This window comes from Nomascus leucogenys, chromosome 18 (genome assembly GCF_006542625.1).
Source record: "Nomascus leucogenys isolate Asia chromosome 18, Asia_NLE_v1, whole genome shotgun sequence".
NCBI lineage: Eukaryota > Metazoa > Chordata > Mammalia > Primates > Hylobatidae > Nomascus > Nomascus leucogenys.
In genome coordinates, this window is record NC_044398.1 from 34,080,240 (window position 1) to 34,102,798 (window position 22,559).

The following is a 22,559-nucleotide window of genomic DNA, read 5'->3' on the forward strand; positions in this document are numbered from 1 at the left end:
CAGTATCAATGGAGTTTTGGCCCACAGAAGAGTGGCACCTCACTGAAATCCTTAATTTGGATACAAATTTGCTGTGACCTCATTATGAATGACAATTGTCAAATTGTCATTTCATGGAAGAAGCCATGAGGAGAGTATTTTTCTGGTGAATGCATTTGTGCAGTTAATCTTTCCCTATTAAATGTGGCATATGTAGTAGCACAAATAAGGAGAGAATGTTGGTCAAATGTTTTCTGGACATTTGTGGGCTAGGATTTGGAGACTGTTATTGGAGGAAAGTTTTTGGAGATTGTATTAATCCATTCTCAACGCTGCTATAAAGAACTGCCTGAGACTGGGTAATTTATACAGGAAAGAGGTTTAGTTGACTTACAGTTCTGCGTGGCTGGGGAGGCCTCAGGAAACTTGCAGTCATGCTGGAAGGGGGAGCAAACATGTCCTTCTTCACATGGCAGCAGGAGAGAGAAGTGCTGAGCAAAGAGGGAAAAGCCCCTTATAAAACGATCAGATCTCATGAGAACTCACTATCACAAGAACATCATGGAGGAAACTGCCCCCATGGTTCAGTTATCTCCACCTGGTCCTGCCCTTTACACATGGGGGTTATTGCAATTCAAGGTGAGATTTGGGTGGGGACACAGAGCCAAACCATATCAGAGAATGTAGGGGCAGAAAAGTATGATACTTTTTCTCAACCATCTTAAGGGTCATGACTGACACACCTATAACAAAAGACAGGTTAACAAAAAAAGTGGAACACATTTATTTAATCAAAATTATACATGACACAGGATTCTTCAGAAATGAAGACCCAAAGACCCAGGGAAAACTCTGGTTTTATGTTTAGGCTTGATAAAGAATGGACAGCTGTATAGAAGTGTGATTGGACAGAAGGTTATGATCTAATGGTGATAGAATGAGGGCGGGGAGGGTGACCCAGCAAGGCTTGTCTGTTCAGATTCTCTGTAGTATTCCTGCCTCCCAGGTATGGTGCAGAACCCCTCTGGAATGAGGGTCTTCAAGGAAGAAAGGAAAAGAGAGTGAGTGACCTTTCTAGGTTTTAGGGCTTCCTTTGAGGAAGAGAATTTTTAGTTTCTATGACCTGCCTTGGGGAGAGGAATTCTGGTTTCTGTAACTCACTTTGGAGAAGGAAGAAGGGCAGGAAACAGGAGGATAGGAATATCAGAAAGACCTTGCCTCTGAGGCATTTCCAGTTTCCCTCAGTTCAAAGTACTCACCTTGCCAAAGTGCCACACTTTGTAGTATCATGTTCTGATCCCCAACAGAGAAATCCACACCTGAGTGTTTTGGTGACCCTGAGTGTAAGCTAACAGTTGCGGGGTCTAAGGTTGATATTTTAGTTCCTGTATCAATAAAACATTTGTAAGGTTGTCCTTTAATATTTAGAGAAATTTATTTTTGAGCTTAAGGGTAAAACAGAAAATTTGGTGCTTGACTTCCCCCTCAGAATACTTTGCTAATCATACTTTTTTCTTCTTTATTTCTTATCTCATGCTAAAGACTTCCTTCAGAAGGCCTATAGTTTTCTCTAGCAGGGGTTCTCAACTCATAGTTAGGGCCCAGTCTCACCTGCATCTGCATCTGGTTGTGATCAGCACATTGGGTTTTTGAACTGGGATACCTTGAAGTTCACCAGTTTTTTTCTTTAGTTTGCCACAAGCCACCATCATTCCCTGTGGTATTAAACACATTCAGAGGGACTTATTTTCTTTCTTAATCTTATCTGTCCTGTTTTAAATTTAAATTTATCAGTCTCTGGGTCGGGCGGTGGCTCATGCATATAATTCCAGCACTTGGGAGGCCAAGGCATGTGGATCACTTGAGGTCAGGGGTTCAAGACCAGCCTGGCCAACATGGTGAAACCCCCTTCTCTACTAAAAATAGAAAAAATTAGCCAGGCATGGTGATGTGTGCCTGTAATCTCAGTTACTCGGGAGGCTGAGGCAGGAGAATAGTTTGAACCTGGGAGGCAGAGGCTGCAGTGAGGCAAGATCATGCCACTGCACTCCAGCCTGGGCACCAGAGCTAGACTTCATCTCAAAAAAAAAAAAAAAGTCTCTGGAAACCGAATTTGTCTCTGTCTTGTAATTTTGTTTGCTTTCTCTTTTCTTCTCTATTGTTTCAGTTATTTTGTCAGGGAACCTTTAATCTTTTCTTAGAAACCATCAGCAGTGTTACTCTACATTATCTTCTTAGCAGCATTTTAAAATATATAAACATGTGGTTGATGGATGCCTTGAGAAGTTAAACATGATACTTCCTGCAGAATCTTGGAGCAGTCATTTCTCTAGAGTTTAAGCCCACTTTGTCTCAGTTTGAACATTAGTCTTTTGTGGTTATGGCAAATGTTTGCTTCCAATGCTTACTTGCCATTATGTCCATGTTTGAGTTCAAGTTTCAATGAAGATTCCTCAATTTGGAGTCTATATGTGGAACCTATAACTTTTAGCAAATACAAAAGCACCACATCAGTTTCTACATTGTAATTGCTCACAATATTTAACCCATCTCCTGGCCTATTCGCCCGATTTGCTTGCTTCTTCCTCTGTGTGGACTGTGTTGATACCATTCAAATAACCTATCAAGTGGTTTTTTTGACAATGTTTCTTGCTTTGGGAGTGAGTGGAATTTCTCTTGCCTGAATTGAGGAAAAATATGAATTCAGAACAGTTAAATGTAGATTATCCCTTCGTTATATAGAGTTACTTAAACTAAAGAAACATTTTAATACCATGTAGAAATACTTAACTGGGTCTTAACTGAATCTATGAATATAATACAAATATGAATTTATATATGATGTTGCTAAAGGCACTAAGCTAAAAGCAATTTTAAATCTTGAAGCCTGGGCATGGTGATTCATGCCTGTAAGCCCAGCACTTTGGGAAGCTGAAGTGGAAGAATCCCTTGAGGCCAGGATTTTGAGACCAGCCTGGGCAGCATATATAAGACCCCATCTCTAAAAAAAAAAAAAAAAAAAAAAAGACTCTCCGTGGTGGCTCGTGCCTGTAGTCCTAGCTGCTCTGGAGGTTGAGGTGGAAGGATCACTTGAGCTAAGGAGTTTGGGGTTACAGTGAGCTATGATTGCACCACTATACTCTATCCTGGGTGACAGAGACCCTGTCTCAAACAAAAAGAAAAACCTTCTCGAAATGATTACTTTAAATTTTCTTTTGCTGTCTTATTTTCTACTTCTGACATTTTTGGACATAATGGTCACCATGCTTTATTTGTGAAGTTTTCTATAACTGAACTTAAAAAAAAAAAAACAAAACTTAGTTTATTCCTGTAAGATGACAACAAATTGAAATAAGTTCAAATGTAAGGCTTCTTTTAAAACATGAACAAAAAATCTTTTTTCACATTATTAAATGTATATTTCTTCTTCCTCAAGGTGACTATAATGAATATAAACAAAATTTCAGTGTCCTTTTAAAAATGTTTTAAATTGTTATACATTTAGAGGAAATACATTAAAATGAATTCAGTATATATGAGAACTGAACATCTATACTTTTTAAACTACAATATCCTTTTTTGGAATGCCAAAGTTTGTTTTTATCCGGTATACTGTAATGAAACACTCGTCATGTTTCAAATTCAAGTTTTTGGTTCAGTGAAACAGTAATTTAAATAAGCGAGGTTTTTTTTTTTAAATGGGGATTATGTTGATTTTTATAGCTTTTTATTACAAGGAATTCTGAACATGCAGGACTTGAACTTTCTCATGTAGTAGTTCTCAGACTAGAGAAACCTTTCCTGTTTTGTGGCTTGGGTTAGTGTTTAGCAGTATTTTTAGTAACCGTCCTAAGTCAGTAGCTATGTAAGCACTGAGTGAAGATGGAGTCACAGGGCAAACTGGGCTTGCTTCCCACAGGGAGGGCTGGGTTTTGAGCAGGAAGGAAGGCCTGTTCAGCAGTGCCTTGGGTGCAACTATGTCTGAGTAGGCAGCCGGTAACACAATGTCTCCCTTGTGCAAAGTAACTCTCTTAGTGAGTGCTCAGATATGTGAGGAAAAAGTATTTGGGTAAGTGAAGAAGCTTGGGGTGTTGCAAAGAGATTCTTTTCGTGTTTTTGTGGTATTTGGATTTAAGGGAGTGTACTGTTTGTTGCTGCAAAGTACTGGCTTTGTTTTCAGTGGCATTTTAGACTTTTTGAACAAGCTCTTACTGCAGGCAGATTGAAGCGTCTTACTTTCTGAAAATGTGAGCTTAATTTTAAAAGTGTGATTTGTTTGTGATGAAAAGTTAATTTGTGCTTCTTGAGATCAGTGAAAATTAATTGTAGCAGTCCTTTATAGGAATGAGTTCTCTTAAAAATCTGCTGTTTCCTGTCATTTTCATTCTGAAATCAGAGCCAACTTGTGACAGTGATGAAAACCACCTAAAACTGATTATGAGTGTTTAAAATGTATAATGTTGATTTCAAGGATAATTTGCCTGTTTTAAAACAGTGTGGTAGTTAATTGTTTATATGACTGTAATGTAAAAGTATTATAATTTACTTCATTTTGAATAATATTAAGTTCAGTTTTCACCAGAAGAACTGCTTATGCTTTTAGAAATCTTGATATTGTGTTGTGATTATCGTAAATGGCTGATATTTTTAAACTATTATTTTTATTTTATTTACAGCATTTAATTATCAAGCTGTAAGAGTCAACTTTTATGGAGTATGTACATGTTTATAGTCTTTTGCTTTTGAATCTGTCTAGTGGAGTGTGACAATATGAACCGCTTTGACCGACCAGACAGAAATGTTCGGCAGCCTCAGGAAGGTTTTTGGAAAAGGCCACCCCAGAGGTGGAGTGGACAGGAGCATTACCACCTCAGCCACCCTGACCACTATCATCACCATGGAAAAAGTGACTTGAGCAGGTAAGTACTGTTCTGACTTAGATTTCATTTGCTGTCCTCTGATTTTGAATTATAATTCTCCCTTTCCCACAACCCTCAAAAAACCTGTTTTTGTCTGGTTTGTTTTTAGAGGCACCAAAAAGCACTTCAAGTTTTATGTGGTACTAATTGGAATAATATGTCTAATTTGTTCTTTTTGGCCCAATGTTTTTTCATTAGTTTTATCTTAAATATAAATACTCTATTTATATCTGCTTTTTGGACTTCAAGTTATGGTATGATTTTCTAGCTGTCATTTGGAAATAATTAAATGTTAACTTTGTTAAATTTCATAGTTTTTCCAAATAATATTTAAAATTAGTGCCAAGTGATTGGTCTTTTGCTCATGTAATAAGTTAAAATTTAAAAATTCCACAAATACCATTAAAAACAGAAGAAGGTACTGCTTAGTGCTGAAGGTACCATTTAGTCATTTTTTTTTTCAAAGTAGAGGATAGTCTTTCAATTGATCAGATCTTATTTTGTAATGAGGCTCCGTAGTCATTCAAACCTGGGATCAAAACCTGACCTGGCGCAGATTAGCTTTGCAAGCTTAGATGATTTATTTAAACCATCTCTACTTCACTTTACTATCTTTAAAACATAATTAATAATATCTTTCTCTCAGTGTTTGAGAATCAGGGATAAAAGTGCCTAGAGTAGTGTCTAGTTTACAGTAGGCACTCTATGGAAGTTACTAGTTTTTCCTTTTCACTTTCTTATCTCATTCCACAGGGATTTCAGGTCATTTTGGAGCACATTTACAATACAAATAGTACAATGGGTTTAAAGAAATAATGGAAGAAAAACATGGAGTTGTGTAGTTCCTAAAGTGAGGGAAAAAATTGATTCTAAGATTCTTTGCAGCAAAAGCAAAGAATAAAATTCAATTTATTACAACATATACAGTATGCATAAGATAAAGGATGTGTTTTTTTCCTGAATTAATTTGTCAGAAAAGTTAAGCAACATTTTCAAACAACTGTGTTCCTTGGATGTCAGCAGTTGTAAGAAAAGAGAGGGTCCCTGGTCAAATTAGTATGAGAATGAATAGATGATAAACATTTTTTAAATGGTGGACTCCATTGTGCTTTTATGTATAAATATAGTACTGTGTTTTTCAAAAGGTGGTAAAAGATATAATATGTAGCCATTTTCCAAAACATATGATCACAAATCCCTTCTACTTTCTCTCTGTGCCTTAATATTAGAAAGGTTTGGGTATACTAGCCCCAGGGCCTTTTCAGTATTGCATGTGCAAAAGTCCTATTTCCATTCTAAAACTTCCTGAGTGTTGCTTCGCTTTCTTCTGTCCCTTAACTCCCATTATTATTGTCATTAGTTACAGGATCATGCCTTATCCGTAACTCAGGGGTGTTGGGAAGACTGGTGGTTGAGAACTAATACATCCACTCATGTTCTCATCGTAATACTGCTCTGTCTTTTTACCTGGCCTAATCTTCCTCTCTTCTTTTCTGCCCAGACCTCCTTTTTTTCTACACCTTTTGATATGCTATCTGGAATTCTCTCATATCCTAGCAAACTCACATTCTTCATCTCTTTACCTGCATTCTCCTAATCATAACTGAAACGTAGCTCTTTCCCAAATGTACTACTTCCCCAGCAACATTTTTACACCAAAGATTCTTATTTTCCAGTCACCCTAATACTTCACTGTTTAGAGATGGGTTTTTGTCCTCATTTCTCATTGTCACTTCTAGAGGAAGTGATTTTTAAGTCCCATTTTTTGAGACTTAGGGCATTTGGCTGTTATCAACTCTTTACTGGCTACCTGGAGCTTACAAAAGGCTTGGCTCTTGGCCCACTTTCCCTCTTTATTGTAAGCTTTGCTGCAGTCTTGAGTGGCTGCAGTGTTCATGTACATGAGTCATTTAACCCTCTGTTTGCTTAGTCCTGTAGGACAGTGGTCTCCAACCTTTTTGGCACCAAGGGCCAGTCTCCTGGAAGACAAATTTTCCACAGGCCGTGGGTGGGAGGTTGGGGGATGGTTTTGGGATTGGGATGAAACTCTTCCACGTCAAATCATCAGGCATTAGTTAGATTCTCAGAAGGGGTGTTCAACCTAGATCCCTTGCATGCGCAGCTCACAATAGGGTTCGTGCTCCTATGAGAATCTAATGCTGCCGCCGATATGACAGGAGGTGGAGCTCCTCTCGGATAAGCAGTAATGCTTGCATGCATGCCCTCTGCTTACCTCCTGCTGTGCGGCCTGGTTCCTAACAGATCACAGACCTGTGCGATTTTCTATATACAAGATATGTTATCTGCTAATAGTTTTTACCTTTTCCTTTCCATTTTGGATAAAAATTTCTTTTTATCTTTTGCATAATTGCTATGGCTACAACCTCTGTTGAGTAGAAGTGGTGAAAGCCAATAGGTGTGTCTTGTTTCGGATATTGGGGGGAAAATAAATATTTTAAACATTTTACTGTTAATGTGATGTTAGCTGTGGATTTTAAAAGAGACTTTTATCAGTTTGAAGTTCCCTTCCATTCATGGATAGTTGAGTGTTTTTATCATGAAAGGGTGTTGGATTTTGTCAATTACTTTTTCTGTGTCTATGGAGGTAATCTTTTTTTTCCTGCTTTCATTCTACTAATGTAGAGTAATACATTGACTGTTTTTCAGATGTTGAACCAACCTTACATTTCTTGGCAAACTTCCACTTGGTCATGGTATATAATTCTTTGGTATGTTGTGTGTTGTGTTGGTATGTTGTGTGATTCAGTTTGCTAGTATTTTGTTGAAGATTTTTTTTGTGTGTATATACATATTCTTAAGAAATATTGGTCTGTAGTTTTGTTTTGCTTTTCTTCTTGAGATATCCTTGTCTTGTTTTGATATCAGGACCATACAGATTGAATTGGGAAGTATTCCTTTCACTTCTACTTTTGGGAAGAGTTTGTGAAGGATTTTTGTGAATTCTTCTTTGAATGTTTTGTAGTATTGACCAGTGAAGTTATTTGGGCCTGGGCTTCTTTTTGTGGCAGTTTTTTTGATTGCTAATTTAATTTTTATAGATATTCTGTAGATGTCTTTTTGGCCTTGTTGGTTTATAATATTGCTTAAATCTTCTGCTTTCTTACATATCTCTAATTGTTCTGTCCATTATTGAAAGTGAGATGTTCAAGTCTCCAACTTCACTGTATCTTGTAGGGAAGGTGTGTTAGCAATAAATTCTCTGTTTTTGTTTATCTGGGAATGTCTTAATTTCTCTTTTATTTTGAAGGATAGTTTTGCCAGATGTAGACTTCTTGGTTGGCAGTGTTCCTTGTAATATTTCAGCCCCCATGCTTTCTGATGAAAAATCAGCTGTTAATGTTACTGAGTGTGTCTTCCACATGATGAGTCCCCCTGCCCCGCCCCCCAGCTTTTTTTCTGCATTAAGGATTTTCACTTTTTCTTTGGCTTTCAACAGTTAAAATTATAATGTGCCTCTCTTTTAGTTTATCATATATGTAGTTTGTTGAGCCTCCTAGATATGCAGATTAATGTTTTTCATCAAATTTGGGACATGTTTGGTCATTAGTTACATTCTTTCTGCCCCTCCCCACTTCGCTCTGGCCACTTAACTAAGGGAATGTATTAGCATCATTCCTTGCTTGTCACAAAAAATTTGAAAAAATAAATACAAATAACGTGAAAACTACTTAAATCATATTTCTCCCTGGCTAGGATTTGTTGTTGTGTTTTTTGTGGTTGTTTACTGACTTTTCTAGACAGATTCTAGAAAAAGTCTGTATTTTAAAAAAATATTTGACGTCTTTGCTTGGTTTGATTAGTGGTCAGCTAATGGTTGGATGGAGATTTCATTGAATGCCTTGAACTAATAAGTCTCCCAGCCTCCACCAGGGGGCTCTGTGTGTTTGCTTAGGCACACCTGCAGCACCTGTAAGTAGTTTGCAGCTTAGGCACACCTGCAGTCCCGTAAGTAGTTTGCAGCTCTGCCTTGGCCTTCACTTCCTGCTTGTTCAGAGTTTCAAAGTCAGCCAAAGGTGGAAGATTAGGGAATTCTCTGGTATTTCCTTGGCATGTACATACACAGCCTATACATGTATATGTTCTTCTCTATTCCCAAGACTATATTGGAGCATTTCAAAGCCTCTTGTGGACATTTCTTTCCTCAGGTTTTCCTTTTATGATTTTTGGTCAGCTTCTTGTTTGTCCCATTTCAAGATATTGCCATTTCAGGCAGCTGAGATTTTAAGCAATGCACTAGGGATAAGGGAATTACCGAACAAGGTTTGAATCAGCTCACACCAACTCCTGAGAATGGGCTTTTTCTAGGGAGCAGCCAGAGAGATCAAATCATAGCAGTTCTTTGGGAGTGGTGCTTTTTGGAGAGTTCTAAACCCATTTTGTCCCCCAATCTCTAGTGACTGCTAGATTTCACAGCTGCCATGCTTGTTGTAATACTTTTGGTTCTCAGGCTACCACAAAGGTAAGGAGATGGGCGTGGCTATTGGATAAATTAAAATGCCACAGAGCTCGCTGTTTCTCTGAGATTCAGCAGTTTTTGTTGATTAAATGCTCCTTAGTTGTTGTAAGCATTTGGCTGATTTCTAGAGTTCTGAACAAGTTGATTTTGACAAATTTGCCAGTGTTCTTAGTACTTTAATGGAGGAATGGAGTTTTAGAAATCTCTGTTATTCTGGCAGTGTTTCTCTTCATTTGTCATGCTTTATTTTTCTTTCTTTTTTTTAACTAATAGATTTTATTTTTTAGAGCAGCTTTGGGTTTACAGAAAAATTGAGCAAAAATAGAGTTCTCATATGCTTTCTCACATTCCGTTAGATACAGTTTCTCCTATGATTAACATCTTGCATGATTGTATTATAATTGATAAGTCAATATTCATATTTTATTATTTACTAAAATTCATAGTTTATATTAAGGTTCACTCTGTTTTGTATATCCTATGGGCCTTGACAAATGTATAATGCCATACCATTATAGTATCATACAGAATAGTTTCACTACCCTTCAAATTCTGTGTGTTCCACTTATTCATCCCTCCTTTCTTTTCCTGAACTCCTGGTAAATACTGATCTTTTTGCTGTTTCTACAGTTTTGCCTTTTCCAGAATGCCAGAGAGCTATAATCAGAGAGTAGATAGTCTTTTCAGATTGGCTTCTTTCACTTACCAAAATACATGTAAGATTCCTCTACGTATTTTTGTGGCTTGATACCTCATTAAAAAAAAAAAATTGGCCAGGTGTAGTGGCTCATGCCTGCAGTCTCAGCACTTTGAGAGGCCAAGGCAGGAGGATAGCTTGAGTTCAGGAGTTCAGGAACAACCTGGGCACATATTGAGTCCTCATCGTGACAAAAAAATAAAAAAAATTAGCTGGGTGTGGTGGCACGTGTCTATAGTCCCATCTACTCGGGAGGCTGAGGTAGGGGGATCACTTGAGCCCAGGAGGTTGAGGCTGCAGTGAGCCGAAATCACCCCACTCTCCAGCCTGGACAACAGAGAGAGACCCTGTCTCAAAAAAACATTACTGAATAATAATTCGTTGTATGGCTGTACTACAGTTTGTTTATTCATTTACTTACTGAAAAACATCTTGGTTGCTTCCAAGTTTTACCAATTATTAATAAAACTGCTATAAACATTTATATACAGATTTTTGCATGGGCGTACATTTTTCACCTCATTTTGGTAAATATCAAGGAGCACTATTGCTGGGTCATATGGGAAGCATATGTTTAATTTGGTAGGAAACTGCCAAACTGTCTTCCAAAGTTGCTTTACCCTTTTGCGTTTCCACCAGCAATGAGTGAGAGCTTCTGTTGCTGCTCCATATCCTCATCAGCATTTGGTACTATGCTTTGGACATTAACCATTAGGTATGTAGTGGTATTTCAATGTTGTTTTAATTTGCAGTTCTCTAATGATAAATGATGTTGAACATTTTCTCACATGCTTATTTGCCATCTATATATCTTCTTTGGTGATGTGTCTGTTCAGATCTTTGCTCATTTTTATTTTATTTTTTATAATTTCAACTTTTACTTTAGATTCAGTGGGTACATACGCAGGTTTGTGTCACATATACATGGATATATTGTGTGATACTGAGGTTTGGAATATAGATGGTCCCTTCACCCAGGTGGTGAGCATAGTATCCAACAATTTTTCAGCCCTTGCTCCTCTTTCCCTCTCCTGTCTAGTAGTCCCCAGTGTCTGTGTTACCATTGTTATGTCTGTGAGTATAATGTTTAGCTCCCACTTATAAGTGAGAACATGTGGTGTTTGGTTTTCTCTCCCAGCGTTAATTCGCTTAGAATAATGGCCTCTAGCTATTTGCCCATTTTAAAATTGGGTTATTTATTCTATTGTTGAGTTTTAAGAGTTCTTTTTATATTTTAGATGCCAATCGTTTATCAGATATATGTTTTGCAAATAATATCTTCCAGTCTGTGGCTTATTCTCTTGATAGTACGTTTTGCAGGACAGATTTTCAAAAATTTTTAACATTTCCAACATCCATTTGTTCTTTCTTGGGTTGCACTTTTCATATGGTATCCAAAAAACTCATTGCCAAATCCAAAGTCACCTAGATTTTCTCCCTTTTCATATTATACGAATTTTATAGTTTCCCATTTTGCATTTAGGCCTTTGATTCATTTTGACTTAATTTTTGTGGATAATTTAAAGTCATTCTTTTTGTTTATAGATGTCCAGTTCTAGTCTCATTTGTTGAAAAGACTATCTTTTATACTGTGTTTTGAATTGCCTTTGCTTCTTTGTCAGAGATCAATTGACTATGTATATATGGGTCTATTTCTGAGCTCTCTATTGTATTCAGTTGATATGTCGGTTCTTTTGCCAATACCACACATGTCATTTTGATGACTGTAGCTTTGTATAGTAAGTCTTGAAGTTGAGTAGTGTTAGGCCTTCGACTTTCTTCTTCTTCAATATTGTTTTGGATGTTTTGGGTCTTTTGCCTGTTCTAATAAAAAATTTAGAATCACCTTGCCAATATCCTCAAAATAACTTGCTGAAATTTTGATTGGGATTGTGTTAAAATGTTACCACAAACATAAAAATACGTACGTTTAACTTTTAGTATAAAGTTTTTAGTAATGGTGATGAAACACTAATGATTTTATAAAATCAAAACTGTGACTCAGGTTACATAAGAAATGAAGAAGAAACATCTCCCCACCCCACACACGTACGCACACACACGCACACACGCACACACACAGATGTACAAACATCCGCACTTGCCAGTCTAACCTATGAATCACAAACTTTTAGATTAGCACGAAATCACACATCTTAGTAATCAAGAAGTTCTGTTGGGAGTGGGAAGAATAAAGTTATTTGTAAGTATATGGGTATAGCCATAGAATTTGGAGAAATTCCTTTAAAACTGCATTAAATAATTATGCAGCAATGATTTGTATGCTTGTGGGTTTAATATCAGGTTCTGCTACTGTATGTTTAAGTGGGTAAAGAAGGTTATCTCTTCAAGATTCTTTTCTCTAGTTTGCATCATTTTTTTTATCTTGTTGATTTTATTGGCAGCACTTAAAGAACAAGGATAGATAATATTGGAGACAGTGGGCTTTCATTTCTCATGCCTTTGAAACCACTGAACTCATTTTTGCCTTCACCCATATCTCTAATGGTTCATTTCTTCATATTTACTTGCCTGCCTGGGCTATGATCGGGCACATAAGATCTCACTTCACTAACACATGGCTACTAGCATTCTAGTGTGTTCATGCCACAGCAGCTTTGCAGTCTTCGTGTTGCTTTCACTACCGGAGTTTCTGTTAGAAATTCATGAATGTTAAAATTTATACAGAAGTACAAATTTATCAACTTAATGTGGGGGATTATGGCCAGTAATTCCCCCTTCATCTCTTATTTTTTATTACCCTTCTTACACATTTGCCCCTGGATTTGTGTCTTTAGTCTTAGAAAGTGATTTTACCTCCCATTCTGAGATTTATTTTTTAATGTGGAAACTGCATCATCTTAGAATCTGAAGTCTCAAATTCTGAGATTAAAATCTTCATTATCTTTCTGTCTTATGTTCCCACTCCCTCCTATCTTCATAGTCTCCTTTTATTTTCTGAAAATAATCCCTGTTATATATTTGCTTTCTGTTCCATCTTTGCCTCTTTCTGTGTCTTAGATTTCTCTGTTATATTGATTTTTTCCCCCAGAAAACTTCATGTGTTTCTCCCAGTGGGATTTTATGTCACTTTTAATTTATTGTCAGATGGTTTAGGAACAAATACATAGATGCAAAGCAAATGTGTCAATATTTTAACAGTTGGTAAATATAGGTGAAGGGTATGTTGTTGTTCATTGTAGTATTCTTTTGATACTTCTATTTGAAGAAATGTTTCAAGATAAAGAGGTTGGAAACTTAATATGATAGTAAGTCATTTTTATTTAATATTTACTATATATTATGTATTAGTCCAAGCACTTTAACATATATTACCTCATTTAAGTCTTATACTAACCTAAGAAGACAAGTATTGTTATTTTGCCCGTTTCATAGATTAGGAAATGAAGCATAGAGGGATTTGGTAACTTGCCCTGTGTGTTGCGTAGCTAGTAAGTGGCAGCTGAATTTGGACTCAAATGATCTGTGCAGATAATATTAAAATGAATAAGATATGGCTCTGTTTTCAGAGGGCTTACAATCCAGTTAGAGTTGAAAAGTACATAGGTTTCTTTAGTTTATGCTGTGAAACAAATTAAGGATCATAAAATGATAGTTTTATCTAGTTGAGGGGATCAGGAAGGTCTTCTGAAGAAAGTAGCATTTCAGTACTAAGAGAAAATACAGGGTTAATTTTGAATCTCATGGTGGAGGTATTTGAAATGCAACCTAAGGCATATAAACTTTGTTCAATGAGCAGTAGAGAACATTGAGAGTTGAAGAAACTATGACCCAAAGATAATAAATATTTTCAACAGCTAGTTACTGTCAGATAGGATTTAAACCTAAATCTGAGGTGAGAGCTGGCTATTGTGGCTTTTCTAGATGTCAGTTCTTTGTTTCAGTTAGTGAACAAGACTTGTTGACTCTTCCTTAAAACATTTTAAATTTATTAGTCCCATGCATTTGGATCACATTTATGTCAATATATGTCCATATACCATACCTGATTCTCATGGTATAGCCTGCAAACCAGTCTCCTTCAGTATATTCCCTTTCTAATGTTCTCTCACTTGGCAAAATAAGAAGTACCTTTTAATTTGATTATTAACTATTCAGATTATAGTTCTAAAGCAGTGCTTTTGTCATGTGACAGCTACAGAATTTTAGAATCTCAGAGATACAAGCTTTTAAAAAAAATTCTAGTGGTTAAAATACATGTTCCTTACCCATTCAGTGCAAAATAATAATAATAATAATAATAAATAAATAAATAAATAAATAAATAAATAAACTAGAAAACCGAAAACTCAGATGCAAAGGAAAAGAGTACACAGTTCATTCCTTCATCGAGTTTATAATTTGGCCTGAATTGCAAACAAAGTATACTGTAATAAATACTATAATGGGACACAGTACAGATCTCTATAAAAACACCTGTGGAAGTGCCAAGTCCTGCCTTAGGGGATTTAAGGAAGTGTTCTCTGAAGTAGTGTCAGCTGATTTAAGATGAAGAGGACTTATCTAGATCAAGTGTGCACAGTGGAGGGCAGAATGGAGAGAATGGCAAAGACTACTCAGAGGTTGTGGGTTTGGAGATGAGATTGTAGCATGCTTTGGGAATCTCAGGTAATCAGGTATGAATTAAGAAGTCACTCTGGGCCGGGCGCGGTGGCTCACGCCTGTAATCCCAGCACTTTGGGAGGCTGAGGCGGGCGGATCACGAGGTCAGGAGATTGAGACCATCCTGGCTAACACGGTGAAACCCCGTCTCTATTAAAAATACAAAAAATTAGCCGGGCGTGGTAGTGGGCGCCTGTAGTCCCAGCTCCTTGGGAGGCTGAGGCAGAGGAATGGCGTGAACCCCTGAGGCGGAGCTTGCAGTGAGCCGAGATCACACCACTGCACTCCAGCCTGGGGGACAGAGTGAGAATCCGTCTCAAAAAAAAAAAAAAAAAAAAAAAAGGAAGTCACTCTGCGGGAGGAAGGTGTGGTGAGGGAAGAAGTTGAAGAATAAATAGGATTCAGGCTGTCTGTGGCATCATAAGATCAACAGTTTGAAAATTTCTAAAAATCTTTTTCTTGGGTTAAAAGAAAGTTGGGCCTGAAGTACTTAATGAGAAGTAGTTTCAGAGAAAAATGATCTTGTAAAAATCGACCTCATACTGAATATTTGAGAATTCAGAGATTTGGGAATATTTGATAAAAGCTAGAAAATTTGGTAGAAACCATATTTCTACGATTTCAATATGGTTGAAATTTAATGTGTTGGAATTTTTGTACACTTAATGCATTATGAATTTAACTTTAATCTTGATTTTAAAATAGCTATTATATTGGAGATAATATTTTTTCAGTGTCTTATTTACTGAAATTTTGCTAGAAGTTCAAGACCAGCCTGAGCAACCCGTCTCTACTTACTAACTAGCCAACCAAATATACACACACACACACACACACACACACACACACACACACACACACACAGAGAGAGACAGCGAGTGCGATTTCACATATATTAGAAGTTCTCGGCCGGGCGTGGTGGCTCACACCTGTAATCTCAGAACTTTGGAAGGCCAAGGCGGGTGGATCACCTAAGGTCAGAAGTTCAAGACCAGCCTGGCCAACATGGTGAAACCCCCTCTCTACAAAAATACAAAAATTAGTCAGGCATGATGGTGGGTGCCTGTAATCCCAGCTACTCAGGAGGTTGAGGCAGGAGAATCGCTTGAACTCTGGAGGCAGAGGTTACAATGAGCCAAGATCGTACCATTGCAGTCCAGCCTGGGTGACTGAGCAAGACTCTGTCTCAAAAAAAAAAAGTTCTCGTCACAATTTAAGAACCAACTGGAATTAAGGTAGCAATTTTTAAATTGCCATAACTATGACTTCTGGTTAAAATATTTTGCTTTTTACTCCCATGAAACACATTACTTTTATTTTTTTCCTTATTCAGCATGTATGTTATTGTATGAAACTGAAGGGAAGTGTAAAAAATTTTAGAGTAGATTTTTTTTTTTTTTGAGACGGAGTCTCGCTCTGTTGCCCATCTTGGAGTGTAGTGGCGCGATCTTGGCTCACTGCAACCTCCGCCTCCCGGGATCAAGGGATTCTCCTGCATTAGCCTCCCAAGTATCTAGGATTACAGGCACGTGCCACCACGCCTGGCTAATTTTTTGTATTTTTAGTAGGGACGAGGTTTCACCGAGAGTAGATTTTTTTAATGCACTGTAAGATTAGGAAATATGAGGTATGTATAAAACTTTTACAAAAGCTTAAGTAACCTTTGTTGGAAAACATGCTTTACTAGTAATATAAAAACAAAAAATTTGTCTTAACTGCCTGTTGGGACTTTCAAGAAATGGAGTCCAAGGGTGTATACAAACTGAGAGTTAATGTTGGTAGCATCGTTATGGGGCTAAAAAAGGTGTGCAATTTAAGAAGTTAAACAAAGTTAAAAACTAATGAACAACAGTCAGTGCAGAAAAGAAAGAATAAGTTTAACTTTTTCAGATAAAGTCTTTCCAGAGTATTGTTTCTATTCCGGTGCCTAAAGGTTTATTCTTCCAGTATGTAAAATACACAAAGGATGGGGGATACAGAAGATAATTGTTTTAATAAACAAGAGCTGATGCCTTTTGTGGAAACACATCAGTGACTGAGGTGAGTGCAAGTCAGAGCCATGGTGATAATGATAAGTGATTTGTAATAATCACTGCAATAATTTCATTATCTTTATTTCTTTCTGAAATTGTATTGTATATCTTTTCCCTCCACCTTCTTCCTTGCCCTTCCAGAGGCTCTCCCTATAGAGAATCTCCTTTGGGTCATTTTGAAAGCTATGGAGGGATGCCCTTTTTCCAGGCTCAGAAGATGTTTGTTGATGTACCAGAAAATACAGTGATACTGGATGAGATGACCCTTCGGCACATGGTTCAGGATTGCACTGCTGTAAAAACTCAGTTACTCAAACTGAAACGTCTCCTGCATCAGGTGAGTACATAATGAACATTTCCAGCTCTGATATTTTAAATTGCAAGATGGATTGACTTTAGTTTTTTTTAAAAAATAGTTACTTGGGTTTCTCATGTCTTTTTAGATTTCTGTGGAATAATGCTTGTAAATAGTATATAGTAGAAAGTTTTGTGGAAAAAACCTGTGGGATATTGCATGAGGGTCTCATTACACAGTCCCTGGTATTTATGAGTGTGATATTTGATAAGCCAATCTCTGCTTCTGTTTCTTCATTTTCATAATACCTACATTATAAGGTTGTTGAGAGAATTAGAAATAATAGTTGTAAATTGGCTAATCCAATGCCTGAAACATAGGCATTCAGTATTCAGTGGCTGCTACTATGATTTGAGCTAAGTGACAAATAAGAAACAACAATTTTTGCTTTACATAATGATAGTCACATAATTCAGTTTTTGTTTGGGATTTTCAAGTTTAATCTTCTCCTGCTTTTTTTTTTTTTCTTTTCTTTTCTTTTCTTTTTTTTTTGAGAAAATCTAGACTCATAGCAGTGATGTCACTTGCCCAAAGTCACAGGATAACCTGATGTTGGATCCTGGCATCTGATTCAGTAGTATTTACTTTGTTTTAGCACTTACAGACAAGGTCAGATGTATAGCAGAAAATCAAGGAATAAAATACTAATTTTAAGTCATAGATACCTTTCGTTTGGTTTTAAATCTGTATTTGTACTTTGTAGAATAGCCAGCTTTAGCTTAAAACTACAGTTAAGAAAGAACAGCCTGACTTCTCTGTTGCTGTTTGCTTTCTGTCTTAGAATTCCTGGTGGCCATCAAAACAAAACACGCGGTATATGCACATGAAAGGCTAGTTGAAGTGAAATTTGGCTCCTGTGATGGTTAATGTAAATATTCTGTTAAAGTCAGGTAAATTGTTTTCTGTTACTCAGTTAGGGATCTTCTGTACTACTCCTCTCCATTCTTGTGGATATTTGACTACTGTTTTGAAAGGAAACTTTTCTGAGCTAAGGAACAAAAGAGTGGAGAATCCTTTTTGGATATGGGATTGTTCAACTTCTCTTGAGGCAGAAATAAATTATATGATTGAATTATCCAGACATTGAGCTTACAGCCATGTTCAACTGTAACTAGAAAACAGGCATTGGTATACAGTGTTTTTCTGTTGGCTGGTCTGGGGAGATGATTTTTTGATTAGGAGTTTTAGTGTCAAAGGGAAGAGGTGGTAGGGAATGGTGGGACATAGGTAAAATATGTCAAATATCCACTGTGAGCCAGTCATTGTACTAGCTATACCACGTACCAACTTTTGTGTTTGGGTGTTTTGCCCTGAATCATGAAGCATGACTAAATAGCAGCTAATAAGACCAGGCCACCTCTAATAATGAAAGAAGTAGCATAATTCAGGTAGTAGTAGGTGAATTGGTAACCAATGATTGGTACCATAAAAATAAAAAAGTGTTTTTTGAGGTTGTTTGTGTAAAGTTGTAAATCTCTTAATGGTTCTTTTCTGTCATTATGGCCTCTGAAATCTTAGGTACTACACACGGATAAAATTGACTTTATTTTTTGTTTATGTGATGGCAGCAAAATTATGAGAAGAAAATTGCAAAATCTTTTTAGGTCATCTTTAAAGTTTCCCAAATGCTGATAGAAGTTAAAAGATGACTGAGTTCAAAATTTCATGTCATTGCCTCTTTAAATTTGTTTCTAATGTGACTGAATTAAAAAAAATCAATGTGATATGTATATATAGTTTTCAAAAAAATTCATACACTATTCAAAGGCTTAATGAACAAACAGTATGTCTGGCCCCCTCCCCGCCTCAGTCAACCTGTTCTCATCTGAACAGGTTACTGTCCAAAGCTTCTCTAGAGCTGTCATGCAGGGACTTAACTTTTGCCATAATCTGGGACTGGATCCATTCTTTCGATAGCATGTCTTCTTTCTTCCTAGTTTATTCTCTCACTTTGCTGGAATATATCTTTAATTTACTTCCTAAGAGAGGATTAATGAATGGCACACTGTTTTAGTTACTTCATTACTGAAAATCTCTTTATCCTGGTCTCGCATTTGATTGATATTAAAAAGTTTGGTTGGTATGAAATAGTTTTGTTGTAATAGAAGAGAGTTTTCCCTTAGAAATTTGAGGGCATTGCTTTTCTAGGATCTTATTTAGCCATTGAACGGTCTACTACATTCTGATCCGTTGTACATTGTGTTTTGCCTGTTTTTATCTCTGAAATATTTTTAATCTTTTATTTCTGGCATTCTGCAGTTTCACAGTAATGTCCTTGGACTTGAGTTTTGTGGTAGTTGGTTGGTTGTTTTCCACTTGATGTTTTGGCAGTTAGTAGGCTCTTTGGAGATTAATGTATTGTGAAATGTTCTTGTTATTTCTATGATTATTTTCTTTCCTTTATTTTATCTGTTATCTTTCTGGAATCTTTAGTAATCAGAAACTAGAATTTCTGAATTGAATCTCCTCACCTTTTTATTTTTTGTTATACGTTTTTCTTTTTCTTTGGGTTTGGTTATGTTTCCTGGTATATTTTCTCTACTTGATATTCCAGCTGTCTATTTTTATTTAACTGTTTATCTTGGCAATCATATTTTCAATTTCCAAGAACTTTTGTGTATACTGTTCCTTATTCATATCATTCAACTGTTCTTTCAGGAACTATGGTAAGTAGAGAGTTTCTGTTTGTTTTGTTTCATTTTATTGAGAATTCTTTGGTTCCCTGTATTTCTCTTTTTAAATGGTCATTTTGTTCTTTATGCTTATTTTGATTTCTCTTTCTTCTGGAATATTTCTTCAAATTTATAATGATTCTTTGTTGTTTATTCAGGACTTTGTACATGGGCCAGGCTTGTCAACTGGCTAGTTTTACTTGATGGCATTGTATGGATATCAGTGGACCCTCAGCATCTACTGAGTGAAGGGTTTTTCCTTCTGAGGTGGTTGTAATTTATCCAAAGAAGAAACCTGATTTTATGCTGGGAATAAAGTAGAAGACTGGGAAAATGTTTGTTTCTTTTTTTTTTGAAACGAAGTCTCGCTGTCTCACAGGCTGGAGTGCAATGGCGCAATCTCGGCTCACTGCAAACTCCGCCTCCTGGGTTCTCGCCATTCTCCTGCCTCAGCTTCCCTAGTAGCTGGGACTACAGGCGCCCACTACCACGCCCGGCTAATTTTTTGTATTTTTAGTAGAGACGGGGTTTCACCGTGTTAGCCAGGATGGTCTCGATCTCGTGACCTTGTGATCTGCCCACCTCGGCCTCCCAAAGTGCTGGGATTACAGGCGTGAACCACCACGCCCAGCCAAATGTTCGTTTCTTACACAGACTTTCAATTCATTCCCACATTTTTAACCTTAAGGGGTCATAAATGTATGTTTTTCTCTTTCTGGCAAAATGGGTGATAAAAGAATGAGAAGAAGACAAATTCAGAAGGTTGGACGTTCAGTAGGAAAAGTAGTGAGATCTCTTTGGCTTCTTAGTGTCTTTAAAAGATGGTGGGGGAAGGTGATGGTGCTACATTAAAAGAAATGTAAAGGACAAGTAGATACGGTGTGAAATTTTGAATTGTATATTGATTTGGACAGATCAGCTATAAAGGACATTTTGGATTAGTTGGGGAAATTTGAATATGGCCTGTATATTAGATGAGATGGAAATTTACTAAAACGGAAAGGGGAGATTGTTGACTGAAAAAAGTAGGTTATAAGGCTGTAATATACATTATGATCATTTATCTATCTGTATCTACATCTGTGTATTTCTCCAGAGGGATATGCTCTAAGGTGTTACTAGTGATGATTCCTGGATGGTGAGAATGTAATTTCTTTTTTGTGTGTTTTTTAAAAAATCTGTTTTCTCATTTCTAATTCTCCATGCATTATTGTTTCTGGGGGGAAAAAAGGTTTTTTTAAAAAGTATGTGTCTTATCCAGTGATCAGTTAATTAACTGGATATGTTAAAAATGTAGGATGCTCACGCTGCCTGACTTCAAACTATACTACAAGGCTACAGTAACCAAAACAGCATGGTACTGGTACCAAAACAGATATATAGACCAATGGAACAGAACAGAGGCCTCAGAAATAATGCCACACATCTACAACCATCTGATCTTTGACAAACCTGACAAAAGCAAGCAATGGGGAAAGGATTCCCTATTTAATAAATGCTGTTGGGAAAACTGGCTAGCCATATGCAGAAAACTGAAACTGGACCCATTCCTTACACCTTATACAAAAATTAATTCAAGATAGATTAAAGACTTAATTATAAGACCTAAAACCTTAAAAACTCTAGAAGAAAACCTAGGAAATACCATTCAGGACATAGACGTGGGCAAAGACTTCATGACTAAAACACCAAAAGCAATGGCAGCAAAAGCCAAAATTGACAAATGGGATCTAATTAAACTAAAGAACTTCTGCACAGCAAAAGAAACTACCATCAGAGTGAAGAGGCAACCTACAGAATGGGAGAAAATTTTTGCAATCTATCCATCTGACAAAGGTCTAATATCCAGAATATACAAGGAACTTAAACAGATTTACAAGAAAAAAAATGTGCAGCCACAAAAAAGGATGAGCTCATGTCCTTTGCAGGGACATGGATGAAGCTGGAAACCATCATTCTTAGCAAGCTAATACTGGAACAGAAAACCAAACACTGCATGTTCTTACTCATAAGTGGGAGTTGAACAATGAGAACACATGGACACAGGGAGGGGAACATCACACACCAGGGCCTGTCGGGGGTAGGGGACTTGGGGGGGATAGCGTTAGGAGAAATACCTAACGTAGATGACAGGTCAATGGGTGTAGCAAACCACTATGGCACATGTATACCAGTGTAACAAACCTGCACGTTCTGCACATGTATCCCAGAAGTTAAAGTATAATAATAATAAAAAAAAATGTAGGATGCTAGAGAAGAGGCAGAAGAGATAGATAGATTTAGGGCAGGTTGTCAAGGACCTTGTGTGCCATAAAGGTAGCTGGGGCATTGTTCTGTTGGTAGTAGTAAGCCAGACAAGTGACTTGGCCAAATTGTTATTTTTTTAAAAAAATTACTTTAAGGGATATGTAGAAAATGAATAGCAGAGGGAGTGACTTAAGTCATAATATTTAGGAGGCTGTTGCACCCATTCAAATTTTAGGCTAAAGTCGTTAAATTTATGTGGACATTCTTCTAGGTTCTCTGATATACATTATCTCTAGTCTGAAAAGTAGGTGATACTGGCTTCACCCTCATAGTTGGAAAGGGTGAGGCTCAGAAAACTAATCAGTGATACAACCAGGATTTTTTTTTTTTTTTTTTACCCTAATCTGTATGACTCCAAGGCCTGTTGCACACAGTGGTGTTCTAGAAGATACCTTGAAGGACAGCAGGGAGAAGAGAGTGTGAAGGTAACATATAACACTAATTCTGCCATCATTCTGTGTCCCCTTAGCCAAACCCAAGCAAAGGAATTTTTATTA

The 22,559-nt window shown here is 36.9% G+C and overlaps 1 protein-coding gene across 7 annotated transcripts in view; it reads left to right on the plus strand.

Moving 5' to 3' along the window:
- Window positions 1–22,559, plus strand: part of CCSER2 (coiled-coil serine rich protein 2) — a 187,127-nt gene that overhangs the window by 96,306 nt on the left and 68,262 nt on the right. For 5 of the 7 annotated variants that reach the window (XM_030797951.1, XM_030797953.1, XM_030797954.1 and 2 more), the window contains 2 exons: window positions 4,736–4,898; window positions 16,870–17,065. In XM_030797951.1, coding sequence (XP_030653811.1) covers window positions 4,736–4,898; window positions 16,870–17,065 — 359 coding nt within the window. Of the gene's footprint in view, window positions 1–3,835; window positions 4,049–4,735; window positions 4,899–16,869; window positions 17,066–22,559 lie in introns of those variants that run through there. The other 2 variants (XM_012502990.2, XM_030797955.1) reach the window with 1 other exon arrangement.